The sequence below is a fragment of the Apostichopus japonicus genome, chromosome 4 (genome assembly GCF_037975245.1).
Source record: "Apostichopus japonicus isolate 1M-3 chromosome 4, ASM3797524v1, whole genome shotgun sequence".
NCBI lineage: Eukaryota > Metazoa > Echinodermata > Holothuroidea > Aspidochirotida > Stichopodidae > Apostichopus > Apostichopus japonicus.
In genome coordinates, this window is record NC_092564.1 from 2,888,431 (window position 1) to 2,904,981 (window position 16,551).

A 16,551-nucleotide genomic window follows, 5' to 3' on the forward strand; every position below is an offset into this window, starting at 1 on the left:
ATAGGCTACGGCGATTTATTACGCAAATATGCCTAACTATGTGAATAACCAAGCTTCGTGCAAGGAATGCATAAGGTCTGTATGTTACAAGTCATCTATGCAATCTCTCCAAAAAGCTGACTAAACTTGCTAAAAAAATTTTTTTTTAAAAACATTTCCCAGTAATTTGGGACGATGAGCTTTCTCAGTGCTGAGTGCTTGCACCAAAATACTTTTGTGATGTTTGATCATGCGTGACCATTATTTGTAATATCTAGCATTGTTGGAGGCAACACTGCTGACCTGTTAATCTTGCAATCAAATTATTATCAAAGATAGATGGAGATATTTTCATTTATAACATTAATTTATAATATTCCAACAGCCCATATCGTATATACAGTAAAAGAAGTTTACAACATGTTGATAATTGGTGACCATAATTTCGGCTTTTGTAGTAGCTATAGTGCGATACCTTTTTCGACTAGTGACTTGTGGCGTTTTCCATGGGGTCTGATGTCTCTTGTGGCCAGCATTGAATGTAACAACACTTCAACTTAATCTCAATTATTAACTGACCAATGAGAAAAATGTAGGAAACCCGTTGTTATATATCTGAAAAGCTGTGATCCTCCTCCACTTCCTATCTTTAACCCATCCCACCCACCCCACCCTCGTCCCCTAGGTACGGCGCTAGTCACGTCCATTTATGTTTAACCTATAACATCAATTGCTCTATTCAGACGCGTGATTTATTGTGTACTTTTATTAAATTTATTACATCAAAGCTTAATTGATATATATTGTATTTACGAATTGTCGGATAAAATACATAATGCGAAAAATCAACGTCAAAATGTGTGATATTTGTGATTACCTGAATCCATAACATACCGCACTTTATATATATATATATATATATATATATATACATATATACATATATACATATATATACATATATATACATATATATACATATATATATATATATATATATATATATATATATATATATATATATATATATATATATATATATATATATCCTGTTGATAAGTATCTATATAGCGTTGAAGTGTACGTAACAATTGCGTTAATTATAAACCACATTTATTGGAACTTCACTAGAAAGCTTTAAGCTTTCTCGAAAGAGAAAGGTGATGTTAAAAATATGGGGAAGGGAGGATATTCCTATGTAGCTGAGACAAGGAACAGACATTTAATCTAAATAGCTGCACACACTATCAGCGCGTTGAAATATACCTTTGCAGCTGTCGTACCACAATTAATCGTTCTTAATCGACTTATAGACTAACTTCTTCACTTTCAGGGCCCACTAAAGCATAGAGGTTTCCGAACTGTCATATGCTACTCCGTGACCACATGATAGCTGAGGACATGGCCTGTCATGGCACTTGCAAATTTCCATATCATGACTTTATACATTTTGAGCTGGAAGAGGAGAGTGTGTAGCGTACTGAAGCCCAACCTTTCAATATGCTGCTTGGAATAGTATCAACATTTAACAAAATAATTTCTAAACTGCAATACATCATTTTTCAATCCTCCATATTTGCACACCATCTGAACTTTGATTGTGCTCTTTCACATAAAAATGGGGAGGGTGGAGGGGGGGGGGGACGATTATGGTGCCTCAAAATCTGCCAAATCAAATATGCCAAATCAAATATGCCAAACCAAGCATTGCATTAGGACATTTAACGTCTTTGTTAACCTTTCGCGCGGACGTGCAGTTCTGTGATTGTGGTATGGTACCTTTAGCTCGTCCAGACTCGATTCATTTGATAATCTGTTGCTGGCATGTCTGTACCATACACGTATGACCCTGATTTTACATATAGCTTTCTAATTCGGATCAACTGGTGCCCTTCCTTTTCCGTTTCTGCAACGGACTTGATGTTTTTCTTGTTCACATTGCTGTTTTTCTTAAGAGTATTAAGCATTAAGTCATGCCATTTTCTTGCGCATGCGTTTGAGTAATAGTTTGAAAATCGTAGACAGAGGCAGGGACACGGTCTTGAAGTAGGCCTAAATATGTTACATTTTGATTTTATCATTTACTCCATATATGTGAAGGGGTCAATAACATATGAAGAAAGAAGTACATGATTTTGTACAACAATATAAGTGTCATGAAAGTTGATTTTTTATTCCGACGGGATTGTGGGTTTTTAGCATCCGTACAGGTTCACAAATATAGACGAACTGTTTCTATGAATCATACATGACTATGGATGAGAGTACAACCGGATTAATGCGGCCTATCATCTATAAATGACAACTAAGATGTCATGTCCGGATGATGGGTAATTCTCGGTAGTTTTAATGACTAACTACAACATTATTGTTTAGCTTGGCACATTCTGCTAACATGTTCACCTCATATATTTTTTGGAAATAAGGAAACTGCCAAACCGCAACCCGGATTGATAAGCATGAACTGCGAGGTAAGATCCGGGTCGAACGGATGTTAATAATATCCACACTATGTATCTATATATCACATTTCATTAAGTCGTGGAACTGGTCCATACACTTTACGCTCATTAGTTGCTCAATAATCGGAAGTTGAATTCTACTTCTTCTTGTGCATTGTCAATTTATAGGAGTGTGTTTAGTCTCTCGTGCTTTCCAACAGTCGTTCTTTTCAATGTTTCCTCAACCATATTTGTATGTTGTTTTCTTTAATTTGGCAATTGAGGAAATTTGTTAAGTTCCCTATAATCTATCACTTTAGATTTTATGTAAGTCCTGTACGGCCGTGGTCGCGACATTAGCTGTTATTCCGTTAGTATTGCAGGCTGTAGGAGGGGGAGGTGGGGAGGGGAAAGAAAAGAAAAGAAAACAGAACAAATTTGCATATTTTGCCTTCCACTTGTTAAAGGAGGTAACTGAACGATTACTGATGACCATCATGAAGTGACGTCACATTATTTTCTTTCAAATGCTCCAAAGAATAAAAAACAATTGACATCTGTTCGTTCACCGTGAAACAATATACTTTAAAGATATATAGGCTACATTACAATAGGAGAAAGAAGTAAGAATGGGAGCGAGATGTTATAAATATATATATAATATGTCAGTTGATCATTGCAAAGATTTAACGCTTTCATACAACATAAAGGGAAGATATATCACGAAAGACTAACAAAATAATTTAAAACAATGCGATGATAATTAAAGAAACATTTAAACAAATTATTAAAAAAAGAAAGATCTTATCTTTACTTTGGTCCTCATAATTTCACTCTTTAATTTCACTTGATTGCATGCCATCCAACACAACAAGGCATATTATGGTACAGATCGTTACAAATGTGTTGAGTTGTTCTTTTGTGTACATGTTTCAACCGAGCTCGTCTTGTGATACAATGTAAAATATATTCTATTAAATTAGTATAATCCCCTACGTGCATGGATTAAAATAACAGACAAACCGTAAAATATATATAAATTCCAAACGTAGACATCTTAGTATCTTTAATTAGTTATTATTATTTACAGATTATTAACTAGGCCTATCTAATAAAGTCACAGCTTCAGCATTTCTTTCCATAGGCCCTTTATTTGATCAAAGTTATAGTCTATTTTATCCCATACGTTTTCTCCTACGTTTAATTAAACCGACGGAATATAACGACTCCGTAGTTTCATTGCTCGAGACTAAACGTATCTTTCTTGTTTTAATTATACGCATGGCTTAATTATAAAAGTACATTCATTATGACCATCATACTGATTGATGTGTATATATTAACATACTATCAATCGGGAGCGGTGAAGCCGGTAGCCGGGAGCAAAGTTTTTTAAAAACAAAAAAAAGTGCCTTTCTTCCAAAATTAAAAATGCCCCTTTTTGAAAATAAAATTTAGGACTATACTCTCTTTGCAAATAAACTATCCCCTTTGAGATGTGTTACATGAAAGGCCTATAATTAAAAAATGCCGCATTTGTTGAAAATCACTAATATACTGGAATCTGATAAAACATGCAAAGAGGAATGAGTAATGTTGATGGGATGTTTTGTGGTATAAAGTTGTGGTTTGGTTTCTGAAATCAAAGTCACGCATCCCATTGTCCCTCGATATTTATGATGTACCAACCCACTCCCCTCCCACCCAAATTGCACTCTCATCCATCTCCCGTGTTGTGAATAATGAAATACGAAAACAAAACTAATCGATAACAATGGCTAGTAGATAACAAGAACTTGACCTTTTATTAAAAACATAACCCATCTACAATAGTATATATATATCTTCATCCTATAACAAGATACTCATGGTGCAGTGACCTAACAGTGAGAATAGGCAAAACAAGTAACAGACAAAGAATAAGATAACAATAAAAAACATTATACAGTCTATTAAAATATAGAAGTTGTTTGAGTGCACGAAAACAGATGAGCCTTCCGAGTAGATTTGAGGGACACGATAGAAGGAGAGAGCTAGATGGATTCAAGTAATTTATTCCAAAGCCGTGGGATCAAGAGAAACAGAACAGTGGTGACCCCAGGATCTGTTAGTGGCTTTAATGATGAGAAGAAATCTCTTTCCGTAGCGTAATTCACGAAAATCTACTTCAGAAATATATCGACCGGCATTGAAGTTGATATCTGTTATTTTCCATTTAAGTATATGAAACGTCTTATCGTACGATAGATTGAAATAACAAAGGGTTTTTTTTGTTGCTGTACAATATAGCTACCATCCATTGAGTCATTGGTATCTATAAATAGTTCAGAGCAACTTTAAGAATTTATGACTAATACCATCAAATCAACTAATAATTTCTTACTACATAATAAATAATTACGATAACGATAACGACATGTCAGTCGTTTTGTGTGTTTAAGCAGTTATGGATATTATAGACACAAGTTTTAAATTCAAAATTCTTAACTAAATTGACACCAAGTTGAAAGATAAATAACGTCTAAACGGATAAATTACACTTCAGCTGAAAGCGGACACTGCTAATATCCTCGCCGCACTTGGTAGTAATTAGGCAAATAGTACGGGGAAGTGTTATACATAATGGTTGGATTTCACAGCATGCATAGAGTGTACATACCGTATACTGAATCTAACGTCATTATATACATACGATAGCCTTTATCAATTCCCAAGTTCGTTCGCTTTTAGGTGAAGACCATTTTTATACACCACGATACCTTTCATAATACTGTAGCCATGCTTTACATATCGGGGTGGTCCACATCTATGCTAAACACAGTGTTCGCATTCGGTGACCCGCGAAAGATCTCACCCCGGCAAACAAGCAATTCTGCCCATCGTGGTAATTTTGCACTATTCGTGTATGTGGGCCTCAATTGACTTCGGAACCCTACCGGCCTAGCCCGCACATAACTCGATAAACGGTATTTGTATATAGTAAGAATATATTTCTCTCTCGTTCTTTCCTTCATATAACCAACGTTTCTCAGTCTCTCTGCTCCCCTCGTATGAAATTAATTAATTAATGGCCCCTGTCGTAATTAATTAATGGCCCTGTCGTAATTAATTAAAGGCCCCCTGTCGTGTATACCATCCAGACCCCTAGACGTTGGTGTCACGGATTGAGTTATTTCTGCTAACAGTTGCGACACTATTGACTGAGTTAGTTGGGGTACTATTAGTAGGAGGAGGACCCGCCCTCACGGAGCCCCACTTTTGTTTCATTTTATTTGAACAGCAAATGGGGCTGAGTGCCTTCATGAGACCTACTCGGTAATGGTTGTTTCTAAAGAAATATATGAAAGGGTTGATACAGGAATTACATAGAGACATAATAACCGTAACGTGATAGATGGGGGTGTCGAACGGCAGATTTACACCCATATTGTAAATGAAAAAGAAAATCTGGTTTGGCGCCCAGCAAATAGCGAATGTTATGACGACAACCAGAAGGGTTTGGCTTAATTCTTGGGCCGCCTTCACCTGCCAGGCTTCTCTCTTTCGGGCTGATTTCGCTCCAGGGACTATACGAGTTGGAGAGAGAAACAGGAAAGAGACATGAATAAGATGTGACATGAAAAGTTATTTCTAAACTTGACGTAATTTCCTTGATATACGTGTTGCCTATATATATGAGGACTTGTTTCATTCTTCCCGAAAGATGTTAATTTATGCAAACTTAGTCAAGCCTGGTAAACAAATTTGATATGGATGTATATGTCGATCATATAGTCGATGTATATAAACGGGAGAGCATGATCAAGTTAGTTTCTTTCATTTATTTAAAAAATATATGACAGTTTTTCCCCGAAATTTCCACGGCCCATTCTCCTTTAATTTTAAAGTTTGCTCAGATTGCTTCCGGTGGGCCTGTTTATTGCTTTATTAAATTTCAAGCACACCTGCAATGTTGCACGGTCATTTTACTTATTAACAATTGCTTAGTGGCAGTTCATATGACCTCCACAAGTCGTGACACTTATTCAACAACAAAACGTGTGTACATGCAGTTGTACACGTATACAGCGCAATGCATTACGTAGGGTAGTTAAGACTTGAAGTCTCAATGCCTGTTTGCTGATGAATTTCGAATAAAAACTTCCGAAAAACTCAATGTTTCTTATTCTATATGCACTCGCTTCTCGGCCTTTTGGCTAAGATCATGTGTAGTATCTGTTCCCTTTCGAGGGGAATGGTGATGCACACCCGACGATGATCACACAGTCACAGTCCCGATGAAAGGGGACTGGGGTTGAGAGCGGATCAGTCGTTCGGTAGTTTGGTTTTCGTGCCCAGGTTCTTTCCTGGGCGACTTTTCTTAAAAAGTATTCTAAATGCACTCTGCCCAGGTGGGTTTGATAGAGAAAAGCTGTTGCAATCGAAAGAAATTTATATTCAGTTCTATACTCGTATCGTTCACTATTTACAATTCCACGGAGGAAAAGTCTGAAAACACCTGTTTATTTATTGCAAAGGAAGAAAATGATATAATTTCGCAAGCTACATCGTTAAGACCGAGAGAAAGATACTATTCAAGAGAAGGGACCTAAGACAGGCTAGACACGAAGGGGAAATTAATCCTAGGCTTAACGGTCGTAATCCAAACAGAGAGATTTGATTGGCGCATGATCTGTTGGGCGGGGCTTGTAAATTTTGGTCGTTAAAAAATCTGGCAAATTTTATTCAGCTCAAGTTTTAAAACGACAGATAACTCAATAAAAATAATGAATATTGACAATAAAATTGCATAAAATGGTGTCATTTTCACTGAGCTTTAGTGCAGTAAATTCGAAAGGTCGAAGTTTAAATTTGGCAAACAAGTACTGAGACTTTTAAACCATGCAACCAACTGAACAAAAAAACAAACATTTTGTTATTGTCTTACCTTTATCTAAATTCGCAAGTGTGACTTCCTTACTTTCCAGAATCGCCGCTTTGTCCTTTAAAACTGATATCATTTTCTTATGAACCACAAAGTTAAACGTAATCGGGATGATGTACACAACCGAGAATGTGTAGACTCCAACCAGCCGTTTTATGATAAAATGAGGGTATGGTTGTATGCTACACATTCCATCCTCATTTTCATAAACAAACCAAAAGTAACTGTTTGAGATAACACCAACCAACCAACATCCAAGCATGATAAGGGCGCTTTTGGAAGGCGTAAATAATCTTTTGTACTTAAACGGGTAAACCACGGCGACGAAACGCTCTAAATGTACAGAGACGAGGCTGTAAACGGAGGCAAAAATAGTCGCCCATAATGGAAATTTATTGATAAAAATACGACAGATGAGGTCGCCAAGGAAACCGGGCGGCATAGCCGGTGAGCCCGGGAAAAGGTTAAACACTATGATCCATACACAGGTAAGGAAATCTGTAAAGGCCAAATGGATGATGAACTGACTAGTTCGGTTTCGAAGCGAGGGGATCCGGACAAGCACGAATATAACGAGAGCATTACCAGTCAGTCCAAAGAGAGATATAATAGCGTACGTCACCCTCACATACGCACTTCGCTCGATGTCACTGACTGACCACCCACTGTCCTGTTCCGCGACGTGAGGTCCCGTCAGGTTACTAAACACGTTATCCACCATCTTGTCAAATTATCAGTAAAGTTTGATGTTTCTTTAAAGTTTCAAAGTGACTCAAATGGAGATCAATATTTGTTCAGTTCATATATTATAGTCCCATTAAAAATGACGATGTTGAAAATCTGAGCTGGCGTAGTGTATATAGTTGATGATATTAAACGTATAGATATTAATAAAAAAGAACAATAAAATACATTCAATGCTCCTTGAGACTAACACTGTCTTAACTGATTTCACTATCAACTTTATAACGATATACTCGAATAGCCTAACCGATCAAACCATCGTATATAAGGAGTACTCAATCAACAGTTGAACTGTTTTGTATATAACGTTAGGACGCGAAAGTACAGTCTCTTGATAACTTTCGTAATTCTTCAGATATCCTATAAGAAAACTCGATAACAATAGAACATACCCTCTTTTATATCAGTTAATTTAATTGGGTAATGTCTTCCATGTGTCCGTCAGAGAATCCTTCATCACTTATTTGGAAAATTAATTGGTGGCGAACGCAGATTATTTTATTATGACACTATATTCATATACTTTCCGTAGTTATTGAGTTATTTTACTACACATTTCTTTGCTTTCTTTGCATGTAAGATGCGTGCAAGCCAAAGAAAGTCAAAGAAGCACGGCATTCCGAAGAAATATTTCGCTTTTGCAACAAACAAGCCTGAACTGGATGTTCTATATAGCTAATTCGGTATGACACACAGAACCAACACTTTCTGAGACTTACGATGACTAGGTCAACGATTTGTTAGTCCTGCTCGTAGATAATCCAATTCCAGTCAATATGCTGTCAAATCTAGTTCCAAAAATATATGAACGCAACAGATTAATTTCACGAAGTTTAGCACAAAAGCCTAATCCTCTCTATACAGAATTAATGAAAAAGAAAACGGTCATTGTTATTTTGAGATGAGATGATCGGATACAACTCTCGCCGATTCGATGCACCCAACATGCCCTGACTGGTTTAAATAAACTACAAGTATCAACTATAGAATTATATACACAAAAAGCAACTCGGTCATGCCTGTTGAATGGCACTAGGCGATCCTCTCTATACGCGTTATACCGGGTTTTTTGTTCACGTTCCTTCCTTCCGAAATACTTCCGATTAAAAATATAAGTATGCCATGGTTATGATCGTTCATAATACACGGGAAGAAACAACGGATATACTATAAACTATATACATGTATGTATACATATGAGAGCTAAACAGGCAAATATTAAATTTGCTTTCCTGGAATACGATCCTTGGCTTCTTGTTACCCTTTGCCATTGATGAGACACGTCCGCAGGACAGCTTGTTCGGTTTATGCCCGTCACAATATATGGTTGCCTAGCAACATGTAACATATACCCAGTTTCATTTTGTTTCATTTGATTCCCATTGGTACCTGCTCTTATAAAATGTGATCTATAATTTCGAAGAAATCTGAGAGATTTGCCTTTGTTTTTTCCCCTTCCTTTTGTTAACTATACTATTGAGTTTGATAACATGTTGGCCTGCCGGCAGATGTTTTTTTTTTTTGTACCTTACAAGATATAATTATGTCAACATCTTCATAACTTGTTTCCATGATATCAAGTTTAAACTCTTGTTGAACTTCGTTTGATCACAGTCATTGGCCACCATATGGAAAGGATTGAAAGTCTATTTACTTTGTTTTCGTTGTCATAAATTAGGGCTGATGTTTAAATTAAATATTTAAATCGACGGGAATAGTTAGTGTTTTGAAGTTACCGCTTGAGATTTTGGTATGCATGTCACGTGAGAATTAATATGAGGATTCGTCTTAATTGGTTATGACATGTACGATGTAATTAGTAGGTATTTTCATGTAATATTGAGCATCACAATTATACATACATACACCCACTCACATACGCACACATACACATACACGCATACGCAGTGACGTAGGAAGGTACTTTTGAGTGGGGGGCTGAAGACTGACGGCCGGCCTGGGGGAGGGGTCTAAGGGGAGGGGTGTCCCCCTCCCCTTTGGAATCTTTTGCATTTCCAGGTGGCCTCAGATGCAATTTGGTGCAATATAGCACACTTCAACACCCACTCCATTTTGTAAATAATTTTGCATTTTCACCTGGCCTTAGATGCAATTTGGTGCTCCAAATGAGATTTTTTTCTCATTTGGAAATGAAAAAGGGGTTTTCTGACTTGCGAAGCGGGGGGCGGAATGATACTTCCGCCCTCCATATTTTTCACTGGGGGGGGGGCTGGCGCCCCCAGCCCCCGGTTCCTACGCCCTTGCACATACGCACACACACACACATACACCCACACACACACTTCGGATACACAAAATATTTATGGAACATAACACTGGTTTCTTAGTTGCTGGTACGTTGCCTCTTGTAATGTAGTTAGGCTGTATCCTTATTACATTTATAGGCTACATGTTGGCATGTAACCTGAGATGTAGAGAAAATGGGTGACTTTGCACAAGAATGTATTAGTTAGAAGGATATATCGAACGAAGGATATTCCCATAAGGTTGACGCTGACACTAAAACCGATTTCTTGTCTCACGACGCCATTAGTACCAAACATAGGTCTACACTTACTAGGCAATGCCTAACGTTGTCTGCGATAGTTATCAAGGCCATTAAATCTTGACTATGTAAACACAAGTGTGATCAAAACATTTTTTGTAGCCAGCGTTTGTTAATAGTACGAAAATATCTGGATATGCAAAAGAAGACATACAAACAACATTAATAACCGAACTTCGATACCCGTCAGTCTAAAGTTGGAGATTTTAAATATTTATTTTAGCTCTTAAGTTTAAGCTCTTAAAGTTTTACTTAATTCGTTGTATATATCATTCCTGCATTGGCAAGCCACTGCGACGGAATTTATATTTTACAACCAACATCTCCATCAACATTCTTCTACTTACGTACAAATACTCTTGACAGAGCTGATATGGTCCCCAGAGTTCAGGCCAGACGGTTTACCGGTAATCGTTACCGTGAATAGTGGTTATCAGTACTCCTTACTGTATGCCGGTGTGACATCCTGGACCGGTAGTATTCAACAAAGCTTTTAGATGCAAGGAAGATTGCTGGATGGGTATCTCTGCTATGAAATGGGGTTGGTCAAGACCATTGTACCGTCAAGTATTTTCAATTAACACTTTTTACATCGTGCTTCTTCTTCCATTTGACATTTGCTTTTTTTCATAAACGCAGCTACCCGTAACTAACCAATTAGTTCTGGCCACGAGTATCAGATTATGATGAGCGAAACTAAACTGCAAATACACCCACTTATACTCTACTGACTAACCATTTACCACATATACCCACTGCTACTCTACCGACTAACCATTGACAACATATACCCACTGCTACTCTACTGTCTAACCATTTACCACATAAACCCAATGCTACTCTACTGACTAACCATTTACCACATATCTACCCACTGCCACTCTACTGGCTTACCATTTATCATATATACCCACTGTTACTCTACTGTCTAACCATTTACCACATATACCCACTGTTACTCTACTGACTAACCATTTACCACATATACCCACTGCTACTCGACTGACTAACCATTTACCACATATACCCACTGTTACTCTACTGACTAACCATTTACCACATATACCCACTGTTACTCTACTGACTAACCATTTACCACATATACCCACTGTTACTCTACTGACTAACCATTTACCACATATACCCACTGTTACTCTACTGACTAACCATTTACCACATATACCCACTGTTACTCTACTGACTAACCATTTACCACATATACCCACTGTTACTCTACTGACTAACCATTTAGCACATATTCCCACTGTTACTCTACTGACTAACCATTTACCACATATACCCACTGTTACTCTACTGACTAACCATTTACCACATATACCCACTGTTACTCTACTGACTAACCATTTACCACATATACCCACTGTTACTCTACTGACTAACCATTTACCCATATATGCCGACTGTCTCGTTTCGATCAAGTGTCTTTTCGTCGTCACTTTATGATCAATTACATAGAAACATCGATCGACGTCAAGATTTTTTTCAAATGATTCTAATTAAATTAAAGGATGGTGACATGCAGATTCCTTTTCAAAAGCATCATTGCGGCTTCATCTGTTTTGATTAAAATCTCAAACCTTAATTTACTTATTTTCCGCATTTCATGTTTTCCGATTGAGCTTCTTCATATGGCAAAATCAGAGTTACATCACTCGCAAATTTCGTGAAATGAGACATATGTCGGAAATCTGTCGATATTGATATTTTTCACATTTTGATGTCTCAGCCATAACAACTCCCTGGTCTCAGTGACTTTAGGTGAAATTAGACCTCACATATAGTAAGGTTCATTACCCACATGCATGAACTCACCTAAGTTATCCCAACTCATTGTAGTTTCTTTCATCAAATTGGGGGAAATTTGCGAAACTGTTTGGTCCTTAACTTCACTTAGGGGGGGGGGGGGGGGTGAGTATCTGTAAAATACCTGTTGGGGTCCAGATGGGAGCATTCTTCATTCATACCTGCTTAGATGGGTTGAGAGAGGAGCGAGATAATACAATAGAGAAGAATGAGATAATGGTTTAAACATCCCTCACATTGAATTAATAATACCAAGACCACGATACAATTACTATTTGAACTCCAAGCTCTGATTACATCAAATTACACATATGTACGGACACATCTATACTGTTTTTATTTTTGTCAAAGAAGAATCGCGGACAATAGTCTCCCTCCATTTAACGACTTCAGTAAATTAATTTAGGAAGGTAGAGAGAAGAGAGAGGTAATATAGCATAGAAGAAGGAAGTTGGGTTGAAACATACGTCAGATTGTTTAATAATACCAGGACCACGATACAATTACGATTTGAATCCCAAGCTCTGATTACATCAAATAACAAATACATAACACATATATAGCAGGAGGAAGTAAGGTTTAAACATCCCTCACATTGAATTAATCATACCAGGAACACGATACAATTACGATTTACATCAAATTACATGTACATATACATAACACATACAAAGCAGGAGGAAGTAAGGTTTAAACATCCCTCAGAATAGTTTCATAATACCAGGACCACGATAAAATTACGATTCGAACCCCAAGCTCTGATTACATCAAATTAAACATACATATACGGATACATCAATACTGTTTTTGTTTTGTTTTTGTCAAAGAAGAACCGCGAACAAGAGTACATTAACTGTCTCCTTCCATTTAATGACTTCAATAAATTAATGTCAGTTGATGTGTTAATTTAACTTACATGTGGGATGATTTCACTCAATATTGAATTTTTATTGAAAATTTAATAATCTTCGGTGCCCTTAGAACGTTAGTCATCAGAAGATGTTCTAACATTTGATCTGATTTGCAGATAAAGAAACAATAATTAAATCCTATCTTTATCAACTGATATAATGACGCCAGTGAGTTGCAAGCTTTCTCACTGTAGCAAAACTAGAAATGTAAAATGGCTTACATCAGTATAATTAATAAAAGGTATCATATATAATTGTCCATTGTCATGTTTATCAATTTTCTTTATTATCACAAAAAAAACCCGTCCGTATCCACCCTGTTCAACAGTGATCCACACTATACCAAGGAACTCTCAAACAGAGAGGCATATGAACATTACGGTACACCTTTAATGTGAAGATATTACAGTTTACCTCAAAACTTCAGCTTGCTCATATCTCTATTATTTAATATCTAGTTCAGTGACATTCATATTTTTGTTGAGTTCAGTGTTGCATAGAAACCATGTTCCATATTTGATCAACTAAGTTAATGGCCATTATTCCTTAGCGACAGATAATCATTAGTAAACAATTCAATATATTCACCACATTCTGAATCATAATATGATACCAGTTAGTACGATTTCATGACAACTTCGAGACTCCGATAAAAAAAAATCTTTACCAGTAATCAGTTATCAGTAGTTCATTCAATTACGCTTCCTTGGGACAACCGAAATTTGCAACATTTGACTTTTACTATAGGGATACTCGTAAACACTTCAATCGGAGCGCCTCGGGTACTTAAATAGATCTGTTTACATTCAAATGTCATTTAAAGGTTGACTTTGGTCGCAAAATTAAGTTTGATATGTTTTGGATCGATAAAACAAACGCTGCTTTCAGTCCAGATTACATTTCTCTATCACTTATAATGTTTGAAAAATGACTCTTTAATTAGCTGGTATATAGTCTAATACTTTGTCAATTATATATGTCAAATCCCTCAGATGCAACAGAAAGAAAACAATGAGAAAATATAAGACTGTTACGGATTTAGATAACCTATTAAAAAAATAGTACAACATTACCAAGGACAAATGATGTTAAATGCCATCCGATGGTGCTCTGTTATTAAATATGAAGTTCACAGATAAAAAATGTGGCTGTGTTAGTAGCATATCTAAAACAATAGATTAACATTAACATTTCGGCCTCCGCCGAGGAACAGACGCCAGAATAGCTGCAATAGGGACATAACTATATAGCAGTCAAATATTTCGTTATTCTCAAGCTTAACCATATCAAGACTAATTCTGTTTAAAGTCATTCGATTAAACAGGTCAAACATTCGTCTGTCAATCTCGCAACAATGACTCTATCGTATTGTATAATATTCATAGACGCAATCCTCAACATCACTAACGCTTTTTTGTATTCACAGGGTTCAAGTCCAGAAGGACATGGAGATAGTTCGTATTACGTATAGAAGAGTAACCATCTAAGCATTGTCTTCCAATCCTTTGTTAAACTATACATCATATGTAGGTTCAGACAGAAGAAAACGGTTTTTATTCATTAAAGGGCGTGAAAACTAGAGCAAACAGAAACGTCTAATGCCGGTAATCTGGCCTAGTTTCGAATGAGGTGTATCAGAGGTGTTAGACACCACCATCGATCCCAGAAAATACACACACACAGCTTGCTACCATCGGTAATTAAACACTAGTGTACAGTCAGTACATACAGCTGCGGTCAATACGCACAGCACAGTGTACAAACAAAACAGCGATGGACATCTCAGGTCTAGCTAAAGATAACAAGGTATCACGTTTCATTACTGTACTGTCTACTTTTTGTAGCGACACGAACAATACGTCACTTGCAAGCAACGAAAAGTTAACTTTTTCAGATGGCCGCACGAGTTTTGGGGCGAGTCTTCAATGCCTTTAAAGGGAATTTTCCAAACCTTACTAACTCCATATTAGCTTAACTGGGTAATCAATATGCATCCCGTTTATTTAGGTTCTCTCTCTGCGCGTACGTTGCTTCAACCAGTTTTTCTCTCCGCTGACCCTATTACAGAACATTTATTGAGAATGCCTAGTGTATAGCATGGAATAATAGGGAAGCATATGCAGTAATATGAGACAGACAACGAGGTAAATATTGAATACAAAAATCATTTATACTTCGACTGAAAGTAGGGTAAAATTGTGTCTTTCAAACACGGTTTCGTAAAAATGTTAACATCACTTAGTAGATATTTTGTGTAACAAAAATTAAAAGTTACGTTCCCAAAAAGCACCGATTAAATTTCTCTCCCATTTTTCATTCAGATATATTAAACCGTTATCTTCATCTTACACGATAGAAACAACATTTTGTACCGTTTGGCAACTATCCTGGTTCAAATAAATCAAAATTGGTGGCGCTATATTAGTGGCGCTATGATGCTTTTAAACTTATTCTCGATCTTTTGGCTAAGATCATGTGTAGCATTAGGTTCCCTATGTAGGGGAATCGTGATACACACCTGACGATGATCACACAGTCACAGTCTCGACAAGGGGACTGGGGTTGGGAGCGGATCAGTCATTCTGTTTTCTTAGGTTGTTCGTGGCCAGGTTCTTTCTTGAGTGACTTTTCATTAAAATTTCGTTCAAACATTTTGATATCACCAACTTGCATTAACTTTATTCTAACCTGATAGGGAGTTTTTAATCAGGGCATCTCTATCATCATGCCCGGTGATGAAGGCTGTTAGCTGAGTTTTGTTCTTATTTAACAGATAATATTTTAGGACTTCAATTGGAATTAATTCGTATGAACTTGCTGCAATAAACATGCATCGTCTCTTACAGCAGATAAGCAAACAATTAACACATATATTACAAAAAGTAAAAACAAAGTTAAAAACAATACAGGAGAAAGGAAGAGGAAGAAAAAAAGGAATCTGCACATAAGTGTCTTTTAATTGAAATTAAACTTGATATTTAATTAAAACCGGAAACTTACTACTTACTACTAGGGTTTTGTGAATTGAATGATATATATGTATGGGAATCCGATACATGTACGGCCATCAGTGAGAAAGAGATAAACGGATTAAGCTATGTCCATCGCAGCATTAAAAAAACAATGCACATCCATCAAATATGAAGACTTTTTGACCGCTGC

The 16,551-nt window shown here is 36.7% G+C and overlaps 1 protein-coding gene and 1 pseudogene across 1 annotated transcript; one reads left to right on the top strand and one right to left on the bottom strand.

Annotated features, from left to right (window-relative positions):
• Window positions 1-3,510: 3,510 nt before the first annotated feature.
• Window positions 3,511-9,258, bottom strand: LOC139966146 (somatostatin receptor type 4-like). Its single transcript, XM_071968876.1, has 2 exons — window positions 7,348-9,258; window positions 3,511-5,986 (listed from the first exon to the last, which is right to left on the bottom strand). Exons 1-2 carry the CDS (start codon window positions 8,063-8,065, stop codon window positions 5,565-5,567), a joined length of 1,140 nt encoding a protein of 379 aa, XP_071824977.1. The 5' UTR covers window positions 8,066-9,258; the 3' UTR covers window positions 3,511-5,564.
• Window positions 6,597-6,673, top strand: LOC139967134 (U2 spliceosomal RNA; annotated as a pseudogene).
• Window positions 9,259-16,551: the final 7,293 nt, after the last annotated feature.

Excerpts from the sequence above, each read along its gene's own strand:
- LOC139966146 (XM_071968876.1), bottom strand. The coding sequence starts at position 8,065 with ATGGTGGATAACGTGTTTAGTAACCTGACGGGACCTCACGTCGCGGAA. Across the intron at positions 5,987-7,347 it reads ACTTGCGAATTTAGATAAAG|TCCCTGGAGCGAAATCAGCC; the intron begins GTAAGACAATAA and ends CAACTCGTATAG.